General features: G+C 38.3%; 1 protein-coding gene across 2 annotated transcripts in view; it reads left to right on the top strand.

Annotated features, from left to right (window-relative positions):
- Positions 1-21,104, top strand: part of LOC106877945 (uncharacterized) — a 114,115-nt gene that overhangs the window by 20,181 nt on the left and 72,830 nt on the right. For both annotated transcript variants that reach the window (XM_089364042.1, XM_089364049.1), the window contains exons 2-3: positions 9,266-9,311; positions 14,252-14,271. In XM_089364042.1, the coding sequence (XP_089220168.1) occupies positions 9,266-9,311; positions 14,252-14,271 (66 nt within the window). The remainder of the gene's footprint in view (positions 1-9,265; positions 9,312-14,251; positions 14,272-21,104) is intronic.

The following is a 21,104-nucleotide window of genomic DNA, read 5'->3' as shown; positions in this document are numbered from 1 at the left end:
TAGACGTGTATATATATATATATATATATATATATATATATATATATATATATATATATATATATATATATATATAGTGTCACCTTACTGGCACTTGTGCTGGTGGCTCGTGAAAAAACATTCGGGTGAGGTCATTGCCCAGTGCCGCTGGACTGGCTCCTGTGCAGGTGGCACGTAAAAAACACCATTTGAATGTGGCTGTTGCCAGTACTGCCTGACTGGCCCTCGTGCCGGTGACACGTAAAAGCACCCACTACACTCTCGGAGTGGTTGGCGTTAGGAAGGGCATCTAGCTGTAGAAACTCTGTCAGATCAGATTGGAGCCTGGTGTAGCCATCTGGTTCACCAGTCCTCAGTCAAATCGCCCAGCCCATGCTAGCATGGAAAGCGGACGTTAAACAATGATGATGATGATTTACATCTACATGTGTGTATATATGTATGGCTATGTATGTATTGTATATATATATATATATATATATATGTATAGATGTCTGTGTATATCATCATCAAACTGCATTGTTTGTTCCGGCATGGTTTCTATGGCTGGATACCCTTTCTAACAGCCACCATTTTACAGTGTGTAGTCGGTATTTTTTATGTGACACCATCACTGGTATCAACTCTGCTGTGGCGGATGGGTCTTCTTGAGTACAGCAAGGCGCCAGATATCTCGGTCCTTTGTCATCTTCTTCGTAAGACTTAGTGTCTTGAGATTGGTCTTTGATACTTCTGCCCCATGTTTTCCTGGGTTTCTTTCATGGGAACAGTATGAATAAATGAAGGATGTATAACAAGGGAAATGGTTCTAGGTAGTAAGAAAAGTGATGTCAAGGAAGAACTGCTGTTTGGGGGTGTGATGGGTGATGGTAGGTGTCTTGATCATCATCATCATCATCATCGTTTAACGTCCGCTTTCCATGCTAGCATGGGTTGGACGATTTGACTGAGGACTGGCAAGCCAGAAGGCTGCACCAGGCTCCAATCTGATCTGGCAGAGTTTCTACAGCTGGATGCCCTTCCTAACGCCAACCACTCTGAGAGTGAAGGAAGAAAGAAATTGGTGAAGGGCCCAATTGTGCACACACACACACACACAGCTCTACTAGGACTCTGTTTTGCCGATGTGGGCTGGTCTTGTTGAGAACTCAGCCTTTGTCACCCCCTCTATGGGGTTCAAGGTCCTGAGATCAGCCTTCACCGCCTTGTCCCCTGTCTTCCTGAGTTTCCCTCTTCTGCAAGCTCCATCCACATTTGGTGATTGGTTCTTCATATAACTGTCCTCATCCGCATATTTCACATGTCCATGAAACGCGGCCTGCGAAGACCTGTTGGGGCAAACGAAAGCGAAATTGTGATGGCATCTGTGCTCAGCGTTGCCTTCCTGGCACGTGTAAAGACATTCGAGCGAGATCATTGCCAGTGCCACTGGACTGGCTCCTGTGCAGGTGGCACGTAAAATACACCATTTTGAGTGTGGCCATTGCCAGTACCGCCTGACTGGCCATTGTGCCAGTGGCATGTAAAAGCACCCACTACACTCTTGGAGTGGTTGGCATTAGGAAAGGCATCCAGTTGTAGAAACTCTGCCAGATAAGATTGCAGCCTGGTGTAGCCATCTGGTTCACCAGTCCTCAGTCAAATCGTCCAACCCATGCTAGCATGGAAAGTGGACATTAAACAATGATGATGATATCAGTACAGTCTTTTTGCTTCTACGCAATATCTGATTCCTCTTATACCCAGTTTTTCACTCTACACCTTTGTACTATGTTTTTCATGCATACTTACATCGCACATCCATGCTTGCTTCATTTCTTTCAACTCTCTTCAAGTTCTCTGCATTCAAGGCCTGTGTCTCACTACCATGCAGCATTGCAGCTCTGACACAAGCATCATACAATCTGCCCTTCAAAATTGTCATCAGTGGTTGTAGTTTCCTGAACTTACTCCAATCTGTTCTTATTCTGGCTACTATATTCTCAGAACAGTCACATCCTTTGCTAATTACATCTCCCAGGTAACAAAAGCTATCAACTATTTTTATTGAGCCATTTGGGCATTGAAGAGAAACTATTTCCAGTGCATCTATCACATACAAAGCTTACATTCTTAGATAATCTATCTGAGTCCACTTCATCTGTTGTGAGTCCATAGCTTACATTGAGTGTAACATAGAATTTATACCTTTTCCTTTTCTGCATATTGAGCAAGACCATTTTCTTGAAGGTACCAGGGTCCTGTTTTCTTTCCAACTTACTAAAACCTTCATCTTTGCTGGGGTTACTTTGAAACCTCTCAATTCTAGGTTTAGTTTCCATGCCTGGAATTTCTTTTCTAATTCTTCTGTAGATTCAGTATGTAGGAGTACCTATGGACAGTCAGTTTTATATTCCTTTTTGATGGCCTGTAGCATTATGGTGAATAGAGAAGATTGAGGACTGAGCCTTGATTAACTCCTACCTTCACGCTAAATTCATCACTGAAATCATTGTCTATTCTTGCTCCACTTACTGCATCTTTGTACATAACTTGTGCAGCCTTTACAAGCCATTACTCTACACCTAGTTTCCTCAGTAACCACCGAGTGTGATACCCTGTCAAATGCTTTTTCCTAATCAACAAAAGCCTGAAGTAGCAATTTATTCTTAGCCAAGTATTTCTTCACTCGGAAGATTGCATCTGTGGTGCCACTGTTTGAGACAGAGCCAGACTGCATCTCATTCAGTCTACTCTATCACAGATCAGTTGGGCTACGACACTGTGACTGCCATAACCTGATGTAGTAGTTTGACTCCTCTATCATTGCTTCTCTCTAAGAGATCTTCTTTGCCTTTGTAGCAGTTTATGCTAGTCATTGGGTATGACACATTCCTCTATGATTTGATTAACTATTCAGGTAATATTCATGTATCTTACCTCATCAGATATTTTGATCATCTCTGAAACAATCTCTCATGGACCCATGTCTTTCCCTCTTTGTCATTGATTGCTTCATCTATCATGCTGCTGTAAACTTGAATTGTTAGTCCTTCTGTAGCATCAGTATGAGGTAGCCTCCTCTTCATCTCATTGCATTCTCCACTTTCAGCACCCTTTCATAACAACATTCCACGCCAGTTTCTTCTCTTCTATTCCAGTTGCAAGTATTCCTTCATCATTCTGAATACAATTCTCACCAAAATCTTGGTTCTCTCTCTCACACATTGTCTTGCAATTCTGAACACTTGATGCCTCTCATTTTACTGTTGTAAGACTTGTGCAGATCTCTTCCCTCTCTGGCTCACCTTTAACCAAGTAAATCTGTCTCCTAGATGCTCTTCTAGCCATTAGGTAATGCTCCCGACTAGCACTTTCCTTCCAAGCCTGTCTCATAGTCTTTATTGCCCTATCAAGGTTATTATTCCATCACTATGTTATTTTTGGCTTGGTTGGGACTTTACTCCAGCCACATGCCTGATCTGTAGCCCTAAGCAGGCTCTTTCATAAGATTTTCCCAGTTGTCTATGCTTCAGTTTTCTAAATCTTCCTCCCTACAGTCATATGTGTCAATTAGAATTTCTGTAAATCTGTTCTCAATACATATGCATATACATATGCATGAATATACATATGCATATATAAGCCCCCCCCCCTATTCACATAAAAAGTACTGTGGCAGAAACTAGTCCACAACTATCTTCTTATCTCCAAGCTGTAAGCATGTCCTTTTCTTTAATGGTATGGTAACTTCAGAGAAACCTCAGATTATCTCCCCTCCTCAAATGGAGCTGGTCTCAGTTGCCATCTGGTAATTGTGATACCTGCTCTCAGGTAAATCCATCATTGAAATTGTTAACTCTCGCTTCACTTTCTACATCTTTGTACTCAACTTCTACAACCTTTACAAGCCATTCGTCTGCACCTCGTTAGTTTCCTTCGTGATAACCAAATTACTGAAAATGGTACCCTGACAACTGCCTTTTCCAAGTTAACGAACGCCAAGAATTTCTTCTGTAGTTGCTTCTCAAAGAAGATTACATTTATGATATCTCCTTTTGGGTAGGAGACCAAAGTGCATCTCATGTAGGTTGTCTCTGTCATGAATCAAATGCACACACACACATATAGACAACTATATATACATATATGTATACAGACATGTATGCATACGTGTATACATGCATGTCATTTGGTAGACGGATACTAAAAGCAGCTCGTGTGTGTATGTGTACATATACATATATATATATATATATATATATATATATATATATATATATATTGGGATTGTCACATTAAGTTGACAATATACTACAACTTTATCGCTCCACTACTGCTTAAATCTCTCTCAGAGATTTAGAAATATTATATTTCTAATTTTGCTGATCAGTGAATGAACTTCACTATGATTTACATAAGTTTGCGAGGGCGAAACAGGCTTCTCTATCCAGCTGGCAAGCTACTTCAGGCTGATGACGAGCAAAGACTCAGAAACATGTCCCTGAATGCTGGCTAGGCTGGGTGGAGGAGCTTGTCTCCCCCTCGCAAACTTAAGGACACAGTAATTGTGTCAAGGCCGACAGGAAGCGGTCCAGCTTCCTAGGGCTAAACGGCAGTAGTGTGTTCCCTTATTGGGATTGTCACATTAAGTTGACAATATACTACAACTTTATCGCTCCACTACTGCTTAAATCTCTCTGAGAGATTTAGAAATATTATATTTCTAATATATATATATATATATATATATATAGTAGAAACAATGGATATGGAAGATAGAATATACTGGAAACATCACAACAATCATGTTGAAATGATCGTTGTGATAAAGTTTCCAGTATACTCTATCTGCTGTATCCATTCTTTCTACTATACACAACGTGCACTGAGGAATTCCTAATGTAGATCCAGCGGCGATTGTGCAATTTCCAAGCATGACAACATGTAGCCATAGGCAGTGAACATGCTTTGTCGGCATACTACTAAGACCATACCCAAAACACAGTTTAAATTTAAATCTAAACTTTAATTGCATCTCATACATATAATATATGTGTATATGTGTGTGTATATATATATATATATATATATATATATATATATATATGTATATATATATATATACAATTAAACCTTGGGAGAGGCATTATGCCGGTAATAAACACACGCACTGGTTCAGTCCTTTATTAATTTATATACTTAGATCACCACGACCTAACTAGATTCTGCCCCACCAGGTCAGGACGAGGTAGACCACATATGATCACATCAGCTGCTAGAAAAACCACCGCAGAGCGTTGGAAGGGATGGAATACACCCACCCACGACCCAGAGGATAATATCCAAACACGAAAAATGGTTGCACATGCTGTAGGTGCAAGTCTGAAGACCACCCTGCAGAACCATATAGTTAAATTCAATGAAAAACTATACATGCAGGTCCAGGGAGCGGCTATTGGTGTCAGTGTGGCCGGAGACGTGGCAAGCCTATTCATGACCTGGTGGGACAAAAAGCTGAAAACAACTCTCGAAGAACACTCAATAACACTCAAACTATACGGGAGATATGTGGATGACATTAACATCGTAGTCAAAACACCATCAAACATTCAGACTGAAGAGAACGAGAAGATCGTGATGGAAAACATCCAGAATATAGGTAATACAATACACCAGAGCATCAAGGTAACAATAGATTACCCAACAAGACACCTAAACATGAGACTCCCAGTACTTGACACAGAACTTTGGCTAGAAACAATTAATGACAAAGTTCAAATCCTCCACTCACATTATATGAAACCTATATCTTCAAAGTATGTTATCCATAAGAATTCGGCTCTATCACACAGTGTGAAAATCAATATATTAGTAGCCGATTTGGTTAGAATAATGAAAAACATATCCCCCCTGTGCGGTCCATGGGAGGGGCAAAAACATATTCAAGACTTCATGCATCTCATGCAATTTTCGGGATACAGCCAGAAAGATAGAATCCGAGTATACAGAGGAGCTAACAAGAAATTTGAGGAGATTGTTGTCAAAGATACAAATGGAACACAACCTAGATACCGTAACAAACAGTGGAATAGACTATAAAGGATTAGTGACAAAACAAACAAAAAGACCACATGGTACAATACCGACAAGTTCCAGGGAGTAATGTTTGTGGACGCCACGCCACACGGAGAACTGGCCCGCAGATTTCGAAAAATCCTCAAAAGTACCAAGTTGAGGATAAATGTTATAGAAAAACCAGGGAGATCAATTAGATCAATAATATGTAAAACATATCCCTTCAGAAGAACAAGGTGTGTTGAGGAGAGTTGCATTGTGTGCAAAGCCAGAAATGTAGTCTACAAAATAAGCTGTATGGATGGTGAGTGTAAAAACAGAAACACCACATACATAGGTGAGACTGCAAGAAGTTTGACTGAGCGTGTAAACGAACATTGGAGGGACTATAATAATCAAAAACAAACCTCGGTGCTCTACCAGCATGCCAAAGAACAACATGGTGGTGTACTGGACAGAATTAACATAGAAATCCTGTCTAGACACCCCGGTGACGCATCGTTGCAACAAATACAGGAGTCTGTCCTCATAACTGAAACGCAACCAATTTTAAACACCAAATACACGTAGATGAGGGCCTTACAATTGCCCATGGTTGCATGTGTTGTTCACACATATGATGCGGAATATGAACGTAAATAAATTAATTAAAAAGTCTCTATCTGATCTGATATAAACAAAATTGTTACAAACACACATATGGACGCACATACTTACATATAAGCACGAACACATAAGTGCGTGCACACATATGAGCGTGCACACATACGAGCTTGCACACACTCACATGCTCATACCAAACAGTTTCAAAACAACGCCAGATCATATATTCAAAATAAATGGAAGTGGAGAGACAAGTTACTGAAGAGATTGCAAGAGTGCAATGAAATAATTTAACAAAAAACTATATAAATTAATAAAGGACTGAACCAGTGCGTGTGTTTATTACCGGCATAATGCCTCTCCCAAGGTTTAATTGTATTTCTTTCAACACACATATCCACATCAAGAATCTTGCACACGAAATACACATACAATATATATATATATAATTATGATAATAATATTAGGGAAAAAAATTCCAAATTTACAGGGAAAAATTCAATTTAATTTATCAAAATTAAATAAAATTTCACAATATATAAAATATATAATTTAGAGAAAAAAACCACAATTATTTAATTCATCCATGAAAATCCACAATCACATATAGAAAAATTTAATAAGTAAATACACTAAAAAGACGTATAATAAAAATAAAAAAAGTACAAAAAAAGTAGAGCCAACCACTCCAAGAGTGTAGTGGGTGCTTTTTATGTGCCACTGGCATGAGAGCCAGTCGTGGGGGTGGGGGCACTGGCTTCGATGACATTTGGAAGGTACTTTTTACATGCCACTGACAATGGAGCTAGTCGGTGGGAACTGGCTTCGATCACATTCGGAAGGTGCTTTTTACATGCACAGGAGCCAGTCGGGAGGCACTGGCATTGACCATGTTCAGATGGTGCTTTTTACATGCCACCGGCACAGGAGCCAGTTGGGGGGCACAGACTTCGACCATGTTTGGAAGGTGCTTTTTACGTCCCACCGGCACAGGAGCCAGTCGGAGTGGCACAGACTTCGACCATGTTTGGAAAGTGCTTTTTACGTCCCACCGGCATGGGAGCCAGTCAGGAGGCACTGGCTTGACCTTGACCATGTTCAGAATGTACTTTTCACATGCCACTGGCATGGGAACCAGTCAGGGGGCACTGGCTTCGACCATGTTCAGAAGGTGCTTTTTATGTCCCACTGGCATGGGAGCCAGTCAGTGGGGCACTGGCATCGACCACATTCAGATGGTGCTTATTATGTGTCACCAGCACGGGTGCCAGTCGGGCGGCATTGGCATCACCCACGACTGCGATTTCACTTGACTCAGCAGGTCTTCTCAAACACAGAACTCAGTACGTTGTGTAGGATGATATTATATGAACCACAGACAGTTTACTAAAGAGATTTTCTTTAGAGCTGGTTTGTCCATAACAGTCATTTATTAACAAGTATTTTATCTAATCAAGTGTTTAATTAGATTTGATGTGCATTTCCTCTCACAGTACATATTTGTTTTGTTTTTTTTGTTCTCCTCTTTCATTTTCTTGTAAAAGTTATGGAAATAGCAATTAAATTTCATGATGTTAAACATATATAAACATCATCATCATCATTTAATGTCTGTTTTCCATGCTGGCATGGGTTGGACAGCCTGACAGAAGCTGGCAATCCAGAGAGCTGCACTGGGTTCCAATTCTCTGTTTTGGCATGGTTTCTGTAGTTGGATGCCCTTCTTAATGCACACCTCCACAGAGTATACTGGGTGCTTTTTATGTGGCACCAGCATGAGTGTTTTTTACATGGCATTAGCACGTAAAAAGCTAGTTTCATGTGAAATCAGGCTCCTGAGAGCTGTCCCAGCTGCTTGGGATGAGAGCTGACTGACCAGTTTCATTGTAACTTAATAGCTCATCTGGTTCTGCTATCCTCTTTTTCCCATAATGCTGAATATAAACAGTGGAAGAACTACTTTTTGTTATGTTAGCATGTATATGGTTAGTCTTGTGATTCTAGCCTGTATATGGGTTAGCCTTGTGATGAAAAAAAAAACCTCTGATGTAAAAACTGTGGGCGTTTGTCTGACAATGCTTTCTATAGAAGTATTCTATTAAAAATAACCAAGCTAATGACTAATAGCTCAACCCGAAGGAAGATATTCCTAGGATGATGAGAATGTTGCTGAAGAATAGCCATTTGCAAGCAAAGCAGTCTATTGTGTGGGTTGCACCAAATACTTTTTCTGAAAATTGTCTTCTCATAATCAAGTTTTTTAAATTTTATTTTATTAACTTTTTTTTTTTAAAAATACAATACCATACTGTAATAATAATGGCTTGTGAGAGAAAAATAAAATAGTATACTAACAATGATATTTAGACTGTAAGTTTGACATAAAAGTAACAAAATTAGAATCTTTATGGTTTGTTCTTCCCAAATTTATGGTTTAGTTTCAATTCCTGTTGGTGTCAGGTTTTGATTTTACTTCTGGATAAAAGAAGTACAAAGACATTTATGGTGATTCTGTTGAATATACTCTTATCTTCCTGTAATTAACCTTGTATTGATTGAAAATAAATCATTGATTAAAAATTAATTTTTTTTTTTTCTTTTACAGCAACTTCTTTTGGAGAAACTTCAAAGTTTACCAGTCGATGAAGAAGGTATGATGAAACGTTTTTGTTAACGAATAATTAAGGTTATGTATGTTATGGTTAATAGTTAACCTAGTTTATTCCTTCTTGAGCCATGCCAGGCTCATAAGGGCTGGTTTCCCGGTTTCTTTGGCATATAGGTTCCCTACCTGGATGAGATGCTGGTCCGTCACAGGTGAGCTGCTAGATGCAGGAGGAAAGAGTAAGAGAAAGTTGTGGTGAAATCGTCTGCAGTGTTTTGCCATTACCTTCTGCTGGAGCCGCGTGGAGCTTAGGCGTTTTGCTCATAAACACACACATTGCCCAGTCTTAGATTTGAACCTGCGATCCCTCGACTGCGAGTCCGCTGCTCTAATCACTAGGCCAAGTGCCTCCACAGTTAAACTAGCTTGGTTAAAATAAATTTCTATAGATGCAGGCATGGCTGTGTGGGTTCAGAAGTTTGCTTTATGACTGATTTCAGTTTCAGTTCCACCGTACAGCACTTTGGGTAAATATCTTTCAGTAAAGGGCTGGACCAAACAGTACCTTGTGAACAAGGGGGCATGTCCTGACACATCTCTGCCATCATCTCTTGCACTCTCTTTATCTCGCTCTCCAACTCACTCTCCCTTTCTTTTTTCAACTGGGGTCTCCATGTATTTACTCTCAAGCAAGACACCTATATCTGTCCCCTCTGTACCTTATATCTCTCAACTGGCACAAAACCACACCCACTCAATACTACTCCCCTCCCACTTCTCAATTGAGAATTCTTTTCAGTCTTGCAAGGCACTTGGTGACCCTATTGGTGCTGGTTCCACATAAAAGGCACAAGTGCTGGTGCCACATAAAAAGCACCTGTGTTGGTGCCATGCAAAATGCACAGGCACTGGTGCCATGTAAAAAGAAATTGGCACTGGTGCCACATAAAAGGCACAAATGCTGGTGTCACATAAAATGTATCCAGTACACTCTGTAAAGTGGTTAACATTGGGAAGGGTTCCAGCTGTAGAAACTCTACCAAAACAGACAATGGAACCTGGTGCAGCTCTCAGCCTTATTAGCTCGTGTCAAACTGTCCAAACCCATGCCAGCATAGAAAACAGATGTTAAATGATGATGATGATGATGGAAACTGTGCAGCATCTTGTGTGTGTGTGTGTGTGTGTGTGAACATGTGCATCTTTTTATTTGTGCTTGTCTTGGCAAACGGTGTTGGTTTGTTTATGCTGCCATAACTTATTGGTCATACAGAAAGTGACTGATAGAATAAGTGATCATGTGACTGATCAGGCTATCAGACGTTGTTACACATCGCTGGTCACAATGCGCTTTTTTTTGCCTTCAAATTATGTTACCCCATTGAGTAAGTGAGCAGGCCAATATTCCTTTCAGATTGAAAGAGGGGACTGAAGCAACGTGAAATGAAGTGTTTTGCTCAAGAACACAAAACACTGCCCAATCAAGGAATTGAACCCTTGGTCTAGCGATATTGAGTCCAACAGCCTAACCACTAGGCCATGTGCCTTCATGATAGAATAAGTACAAGACTAAAAGTAAATACTGGTGTTTATTCTATTGAATAAAGCCTTCACAGTGATGCTCCAGCATGGTCGTAATCCTATTGCTAAAATTAGTGAATGATTATATTTTCTGAAACTAGTGGTTGACTTTAGGAAGGGCATCCAGCTGTAGAAACTCTGCCAAATCAGATTGGAGCCTGGTGTAGCCATCTGGTTTCACCAGTCCTCAGTCAAATCGTCCAACCCATGCTAGCATGGAAAGCGGACGTTAAACGACGACGACGACATATCTTTAGGAGATGATCTAGAAAGTAATAGAAATGTTTGTAGATTAATTGATTGTAACACTGATGTTGTTGTTTAGCTCTCATTTAGTCCAGTTCCAGCTGTGACCAGCCTTTATAATGAATAAGCATTACCCATTCCGTGTGAACAGAAGCATCATCATCAGTTAACATCTGTTTTCTATGCTGGTATAGATTGGACAGTTTGACACGAGCTGTTAAGGCTGGGGGTAGCACCAGGCTTCGATTGTCTGTTCTGGTATGGTTTCTCTGGCTGGATGCCCTTGCTGATGCCAACCACTTTACAGAGTGTACTGGGTGCTTTATATGTGGAACCAGCATCAGTGCTTTTTATATGGAACCAGCATCAGTGCTTTTCACATGGCGCTATCACCAATGCTTTTTATGTGGCACCATCACCAGTGCTTTTTACGTGGCACCATCACCAGTGCTTTTTACGTGGCACCATCACCAGTGCTTGTTACGTGGCATGATCACCAGTGCTTTTAACGTGACATGATCACCAGTACTTTTTATGTGGCGCCATCACCAGTGCTTGTTACGTGGCATGATCACCAGTGCTTTTTACGTAGCACAATCCCCAGTGCTTTTTACGTGACACCATCACCAGTGCTTTTTATGTGGCATGAGCGGTAGTATCAATTTTGCTGTTGTAGATGGGTCTTCTTATGTACAGCGATGTGCCATATATCTTGGTCCTTTGTCTATGAATTATAAAGTTATTTCAAGAAAAAAAAAACTATATTTTAAATCTAAAGTTTTGAGTTATGTTTAGTATAAGGGGTTTCCATTATCTTTATTGTTTCGACTTAGTTAAAGAGAGAATGGTCATGCACTGGATTTTGGGGTCAAGGAGAGAATTATCCTCAAACTAAAGACCAAATTTGAATGCTTACAATCACATGTGAACTTAAAAGCACCCAAAATGCAGTTTCAATGTTTTTTTTTTTTTTAATATTTTCTTATATTTAGAAATTCTTGTCTCTATATTGTTCCCTACTCTCATCAAATCTGAAGGAGCTAAAAGAAAATAAATGCATGGAAATAGCATGTTTCTAACCTTTTAGCATTCTGGTTACTCTGTCAAATGAAATGCTTATTTATTCACATTGTTTTGAATTAACCATACATCATCTCGGAGTTTAAAGATTTCAATGATGTGATTGTATAGTTTTAGAATGACATTGTAGGGTAGGTGAGAGAAGCCGGATCTGGCCAGTTTGAGCATAAAACCGGAAGAATATTTGGGTTGGATACGGCCAGTTTAAATACTTAAGGATTAAACTCTCTACTCACCCAATTCAATAAACAACTTCACAGACCAACATACATTTTTATCATTATACTGCAAGCTTTAACTGATTCCTCTTTGAACAAAATTCCTGTATAGTGTTTAGTATTTTTGATTATTCTCTCAAGACTAAAAAGTAAATTGGTAACCAATGGATATCATCAAACACCACCAAATCAAGTTTAACATTCTTTATTTTCTTTGTTTACTGCAATGTCAATACACATGTTCATGCATACATGTATATCATCATCGTCATTATCATCATCATCGTCATTATCATCATCATCGTCATTATCATCATCATATGTCCACTTTCCATGGTGGCATGGGTTGGACAGTTTGACAGGTGCTGGCTAGACAAAAGACTGCATCAGGCTTCACTGTCTGTTTTGCCATGGTTTTTATGGCTGGATGCCCTTCTTAACACCAACCACCCTGTTGAGTGGACTGGGTACATTTTACATGTTACTGTTCATTTTTCTTTCTTGGAAATACTTTGGAAAATCTCCCTGCAACTATCAAGACAAAATGATGGATGAAGGAAAGGGATTTGTTTAAGGATTTACTCAAAACACTTTCTCATATACTGTATAATCTAATTACTTTAAGATTATGAATATTTTTAAGAACTGAAAATGGCTTTAACTAGTATCGTTAATACTGCTGTAAAGTGATATACAGGGGTTGGACAAAATAATGGAAACACTTTAAAATTTCAAACAAATTTATTTTAATATGGGGAATAATTGCACCATAATGATCTAGCTTATTGTACTGATTACATGAAATTTTGGCATGGCTAATTTTCAAGAAGAAAAATTTCACTGAAGGGGAGCTTGCTTACCAACCACATGGTTCTGGGTTCAGTCCCACTGCGTGGCAACTTAGGCAAGTGTCTTCTACTATAGCCTCGGGCCGACCAAAGCCTTGTGAGTGGATTTGGTAGACAGAAACTGAAAGAAGCCCGTTGTATATATGTATGTATATATATATATATATATATATATATATATATATATATATATATATATATATGTATGTGTATCTGTGTTTGTCCCCCCAACATCACTTGACAACCAATACTGGTGTGTTAATATCCCTGTAACTTAGCGGTTTGGCAAAAGAGCTCGATAGAATAAGTACTAGGCTTACAAAGAATAAATCCTGGGGTCGATTTGCTTGACTAAAGGCGGTGCTCCAGCATGGCCGCAGTCAAATGACTGAAACAAGTAAAAGAGTAAAAGAGTAAAAAATATTCTTTCTTTCCAAATCTTGTTTATATTCTTTAGTAATGCAGTGTTTTGTAAGGTGTAAAATATGGTTTGTGTATACTTACATGTATAAAGGCATGTGATCTGGTTTATAGTGTTTGCAGTCATGATCATAAGATTGTGGTTTCAATTCCTGGACCAAGCAGTGTGTTATATTCCTGAGTAAAATACTTCATTTCATTTTCTGGTCCAGTCCACTCAGCTGTAAATGCGTAACTCTGTGATGGACTGATGTCCCATTCGGAAGGACTGTTGTGACTTCGGCCTCTTATATACCACAAAAACCAGGTAATCAGCCCAGTGAATTCTAGGACTTGAGACTTGTTCAGGGGTATGATGACAATGATGATGATGATGATACTTATATGTGCATGTGTATATATTTGTTTGTTTCTTTTCACTACTATAAAATTTACATATTTTGTGTGTGTATATATATATATATATATATATATATATATATATATATATATATAAACAAATTTTTATAATTTTTTTTATTCAAAATTAAATATGTTTATATGTATTGTATGATTTCTGAACCATTTTTGATGCAAGATTTTGTTGTTTTCAGAAACTGTTCCCAATTCCAAAGTAAGTACTAAATTAATTCTTGTAAAAACTAACGAAGGTAATTCTCCTGTAAATCTGGAATTAGAGCAGCCTTGATCTTGACGAATCAAGATAAAAGTTGTTCTGATTAACTCCTTAGAAATAGTTTGTTGTTTTGCTTCAGATCAGCTCTGATCAAGTTGGCTCATAGTCGAAAACCTTCCTGGGGTTTAGAACAGACTGTCTCACGTGATTTATTTGGAGGCTGCAATTGGTTAGGTTACATATTGGCACAACAGAGTAAGAGACAAATTGTGTCACTATCAACCAACCAGAGTGGTGGACACAATGGGGTCCAAATAGCACCCAAAGGTTAGCTGTTATCTGCTACGTTCAAATGTATGTATATTTAATAAAAGGAAGAGGAATTTCACTAGAGTGTCCGCTACATATACATATGGTCATTTTTCACAGGAATTTTCAATGGCCGGATAACTGAAGAGATGTTGGCGTGGGTTCCCACCCCGGCATCCGAAACTTGGAGTTTTATGGCTACTGAATAAGTGTCACATATTTTTACAGATACGCACACACACATCTGAGTGCGAGAGAAAGTAAAACACACACTCATACATATACACTTGCGTGTCTTTGTAAGCAAGGCAGTACAAGGTAGAACTGTCTGTTGGCAATGCAACAATTCTCTCCTGTTTGCTAGTCTTGTGTTTTCCAAGAGAACTACTTTGGCTGATGATGCAGATTAGCGCAATTATTGTTCCAGTTGTTGATAAGATGTTGTTCCAAACAACATCCTATTATATATTCTAATGTATAGCATCACATATATATATATATATATATATATATATATATATGGTAATATACAGTCTTATAGATGCCACATGAATGACTGGTCCACAGCTTTACACCATTAGGTGTTTTTCCCAAGTAACAAGAACCATACGAGGGGGTGGCGAAAAGTTCTTGGGTTTGGGTGAAAGAAAATACAGAGGGATCACTTAATTATGATTTTATTCAACATATTCCCCTCTCAGATTCACACACTTATTGCAGCAGTCCTTCATTTTGTCTGAGCCCTCTAAAAGAACTTTGAAGGTTGGGCCTCCGATTAGTCCTTTTGCAATACCCATAAAGCCAGGAACTTTTCAGCATTCGCTTATATATAAGGATCTACTTTTCGTAATGAGATAAAAAAACCAAGGCTGTGTATAATATAGAACATTTATAAATAGAAGGTCTTACAGCTGTTTCCAAGATATTTATTATATCCCTTCATCGGAGACAGTGTGAGAGAATGGTTAAGCAATAGTTAGTTTAGATAAGATAGGAAATAGAGAGTGAATGTAGGGAATATTGTATTTGTAAATCCATTGTTTAGGCAGAATGATATACATATAAGATTCCAATACCTTGTGAGTAAAATCCAACAGTCTTTGAAATTGGTCATTCCAAATACAGAGTTTATATATAGTGTTATTGAATCAAGGGTTCTGTTTAAAGTGACCTAAAAACACTGCTTGACAACTGGTGTTGGTATGTTTATATTGCTGTTATTTAGTCATTCAGCAAAAGAGGCTGATAAAGTAAGTACCAAGTGTAAACAAAATAAATGCTGGCATCGATTTGTTTGACTAAAATTCTTTAAGATTGTGCTCCAGCAAGGCCGCAGTCTAATGACTGAACCAAATAAAAGATGAAAAGCAAACAAACCTAGAAACAACAGCTTTGTGCTGTTGCCATGAATGACTAGTTTGTGGCTAGCGAAGCAGTCAAGACCAAACAAGCTTTTAACATTTCCTCCTTGGTCACATGCAGAGCACATGGTGACAGCTGGTTTATGTGTGTGTGTGTGTGTGTGTGTTAAGTGCAACCCATCTACTGCAACCCTGAACTAAATGCTTATTAGTTCTCTGTGATTGTCATTGTTTATTCCAACCTACACATAAACCACTTCTATTAAATTGTTCAAACAGAACTTCAAACCATCATCTGCAGTCTTGTTATTATATGGAAGAGAATATTAGACTTCAGTAGGTGAAACATGTGTCGTTTATTATGAGTTTAAATAAAACACAAATGTAGCATATTCTTGTTGGAAAGAAGAATTTTTTTTTTTTTTTGGTAATTACTGAATAACTAAATACAAAGAGTCAATGCTGTATCTCTCTTCTCTTGACTCCATCGGTCACGAATGACCTAAGGCATACCTAAGAGGTTTCCCCTCTGGGGTACAAGTCTGGGCGGAAAGTTGCCTTACCAGCGAATGCTCAACCAAGGGTTGTTTTTATGGAAAACCAGCAGTTGCCCATGCATAGCAACCTCCCCTTTCCATGCCACTGATATTATCCAAGTGAAAGGCAAAGGGGCTGATACAGCTTGGTGCCAGTGATGTTGCAACTCATTTCTACAGCTGAGTGAACTGGAGCAACGTGAAATAAAGTGTCTTGCTCAAGAACACAACACACAACCCGGTCTGGGAATCCAACTCACGACCTCACGGTCATAAGCTCGATGCTCTAACCACTGAGCCATGTGCCTCCACAATGCTATATCTAGTGATTCTATATTAACTAGTCATAGTAACCATTTTCTCTGTGTGTGTATTATATATCAGTGCTTCATTTAATAGCTTTATGTAGTTGACACATTGATCATGCATTGAGTGAATGACTCAAATACTGTTTGTAGAGTTGAAATAGCATCTAATAGTAATAGTGGCTAAGGGCTTCTCTGTCTTGAATAAGGACCCAGTATTGTAACAGCTTGGGTTTCTAGGGTCTACAACAGTGGTTCCCAAAGTGAGCGGTACTGCCCCTCCCCCTCCGGGCAGTGGTGGAACGATCCAGGGTGGCTTTGAAGAAAAATGGGGTGATAATGGGGTGATCAAAATAGGGCAATGGATGTAAAAAAACAAAAACAACAAGGGGTTATTTAGGTTAAGTTTTATTTGTGAAATACTGTTGTTTTGAACTTGATGCAGAAAATAGTCTGTTTGTTATGGTGAGTGGGGGGGAGGGCACTAGGAATGTGGCCTTAGAATCAAGCGGGTGGCAGCCTGAAAACGTTTGGGAACCACTGGCCTACAACTATTCAACATTCTGCCAAACAACCTCAGAAATTTGCAAGGTGTAGATGTGGAGGTCTTGAAAGAGCATCTGGACAAATTCTTATCTGAAATCCTAGATGAAGCCACAAAGCTACAAAACTCGCTACTTCACCAAAAACAATAGAGAAAGGAAACCCAAACACATTGACAAGCAGTGCTACAGCATGGCCCCAGCCTTTGGCTGAAACCTGTAAGACATAGAAGGTAAAAGGCTGCAAGCTGGAAGAATTGTTAGCATGGCAGACGCTCAGTGGCATTTTGTCTGCTGTAATGCTCTGAGTTCAAATTCCAATGAGGTCAACTGTGCCTTTCATCCTTTTCAGGGTTGATAAAATAAGTATCAATTGAGCACTTGGGTCAATATAATTCACTTACCCTTGCTCCCCTGAAATTGCTGGCCTTGTGCCAAAATTTGAAATCGATATTAATAGTGACTGTTTACTTCAAAGTTTTGGTGCTAAAACTGGAGAAGCCACTTTTAATGGCAAAACTTTAAAGAAAACAGTCACTATTAAAATTAAATGCTGTATGTTTTATGTATGTTCAGTTTGTTAAGAATTATTATTGAAATTTATAACAAAAAAAAAAAAAATGCAGGAGTGACTGTGTGGTAAGTAGCTTGCTTACCAACCACATGCTTCTGGGTTTAGTCCCACTGCGTGGCACCTTGGGCCAGTGTTTTCTGCTATATCTTCAGGCCGACCAAAGCCTTGTGAGTGGATTTGGTAGATGGAAACTGAAAGAAGCCCGTTGTATATACATACATATCTATATACATATATATATATATATGTATACGTATATGTTTGTGACTGTGTTTCTACACCCCACCATCACTTGACAACTGATGTTAGTGTGTTTATGTCCCCGTAACTTAGCAGTTTGGCAAAAGAAACCAATCGAATAAGTACTAGGCTTACAAAGAATAATTCCTAAGGTCAGTTTGTTCAATTAAAGGCAGTGCTCCAGCATGGCCGCAGTAAAAAATGACTGAAACAAATAAAAGAATATACATCCTGAATATTCTTTTCTTTTAAATGTTATATAATGACAAAATTGTTGTTTGAGAAAACAGACAATTTACCTCTGTGACTCCTCTGTTATCTCTTTTTAAATGGTTGTTGCAAGTTAGGTGTTTGTTTGTGCCATAATATGTTTTAAGTTTCAACATCTGCAAATTCTCTTAAAGCTATCAACTTTCTGAAAAACAAGTGTCAAGTTTCTGTTCATTTTCTGTACACGTTATGTATTGGATACACCTACAGTTGCAATGAAACTTAGACAAGCTCTAACTGTATCCACAAGCTTCTCGTCTTCCGCCAGATATGTCTTGACACCAACCTGAGAATATCAGCTATTTCATGTACATAATAATAAACAAGTCTAACACCCTCTTGTTGTTGTTTCTTACATATTTATGTTATACTCTGAAATGTGTTTTGGTTTATGTATATATGTATATATATATAGTTTACTTTTCTTTTAAGAAAAAAAAAAAAAGTACTCCATGTGGTGAGAGATAAATATTGTTTAAAGTACACAGTATATAATTATAATCTACTAATACTGTCACACATTGAAGATATTATCTAGACAGTTTTTAAAACATGCTTAGTGTCTCCAAGCCTGAAGACTACTTGTGGCGTGTTTTAAAACCTGTCTAGATAATATGTGCGATAAATGAAACTGCTAGTAGCTCATAACTATGTTGACTATGTTGTATACATTAAACAACACACACACACACACTAATGTTTGTTTTTGTGTCAAGTTACATAGAAAACCAATTTCACATTAAACTGAACAATTATGCAATACCTTTAGTAGAGTACATGATGTATAATTAAGCTTTTACAAGAGGAGTAATTGTGACTTCGTAGTTTCGACCGGCTAGCCAAAGCTTTAATTCCTTCATATTTTCTACTAAAAGTGTTGAGAAATTCTTCAGTTTAATATAATATGTATGTGTATATATATATATATATATATATATATATATACATACACACATACATACATACATACACACACACACACACACACACACACACACACACACACACTGTTTTACTGTTTACCCTTCTAATTTCAGGTTTTTTCTTTATCTTTAATTTACTAATTTTCCCTATTGTTCTCCCCAAGTTCTGTAGCATTTCTAAAGTCAACAGTGAAAAAAAAAAAAAAAGAAGTATTTAAAGATTTCTAACTGTAAATATTAACATAGTAGTCTCAAGTACAAGAGGGATGAAGTCTCAGAAATATTTAATCAATACAAATCACATCTAGATAATCTCAATAAGGAAGATAGGATTTTTATAAGTTTTAAATAAATTTTTAAGTTTAGATTTAAATATAGCAGTTTCTAGGTTTTGAAGTTTAATTAATATTCAGAAATGGTGGTACAGAGTGTGAATAAAGAATGGTAATATTATGAAACTATAGTCTTGCTTTTATAAAAACGAAGGAAAAAAAAGAAACTACTTGGTTTTTGCTTGTTTTTGTTATATATCCATCCTAGTCACTAATGTAATGGAAAGACATTTAAACAATTCTATCAGTTGCCAAGATATTAGTAATGTTTATTTTATCAGTATTGGAAAGCTAAAATGGAAAGATTGACCTTCATTAGGTTTGAGGCAGTAATTTTATTTTTGCTTTTTAATCTTCGTTATAAGTTATTTGGGGTAGGACCAGTGCAGGTTTACCCAGATTGGTGGGATTAAAACATAAGCAGCTGGTGTTTAGCATTAACATCTACATTTAAAAAATGGCCAAGGAAAGAACCAGGTGTCTGTTCTGAAAGTGTGTGCTGGTGGTGAGGTGGATGGTGTGAAATCTAATGAGGGTGTGAGAACATGTATATATGTTTGTGTGAAGGTGTTGAAGTGCTTGTAGGACAGTATGAGCAATTTATATGTGTGGATAGGTGTGGTTGTGTGCTAAGTTTGCTTCCTAACTACAGGTTCTGGGTTTGGTCCCACTGCATGGCACCATGGGGAAGTGTCTTCTACCATAGCCTTGGGCTGATCGAAGCCTTGTGAGTAGATGTGGTAGATGGAAACCGAAAGAAGCCTGCCGTATATATTTATGTGTGTGTGTGTGTATATTAAAATATGGAGGCAGCTGAAGAGAATGTCCAAAACTCTGTTATAAGGATTTCTTCAAATGGCAACTCAACAAAGTGGTGGTGGGGAGGGGGGTTTGCTGATTGTAGTTGTATAGGAGAAGACGTTGACAGCAAACAATGGCTGAAGGTGACAGAAGAAAACAGTAAATGTTGCAGAGCTGAATTGGATACTGTCACTCTACCAGTTGTAACGATGGGAATTCTAATTGATCTGATCAATGGAACATCCTGCTTATGAAATTAACATGCAAGTGGCTGAGCACTCCACAGACACACACCATACACCTTTAATATAGTTCTCTGGGATATTCAGCATGACAAGGCTGGCCCTTTGGATTACAGGTACAACTCATGTTTGCCAGGTGAGTGGACTGGACCAATGGGAAAATAAGTCTCTTGCTGAAGGACACAGTGTGCTGCCAGTTGTGAGCTGAATACTCTAACCAGTAAAACATGCTTGAATTGGGTGATACATGGAAGGAAAACGGAGAAAAAAACTAGACCAATATCCATTGCGCCAGATCTACCAAGAATGTTTTGCAATATGTTCAGTCATGGTTCTGACAGTAGCTTTGGTCTAGAATCACATGTCAGAGCAAAACATCGTTGAGAAAGTTTCTT

This window comes from Octopus bimaculoides, chromosome 1 (genome assembly GCF_046866305.1).
Source record: "Octopus bimaculoides isolate indiv1 chromosome 1, ASM4686630v1, whole genome shotgun sequence".
Taxonomy (NCBI): Eukaryota; Metazoa; Mollusca; class Cephalopoda; order Octopoda; family Octopodidae; genus Octopus; species Octopus bimaculoides.
This window is presented reverse-complemented; position numbering and strand designations above follow the sequence as displayed.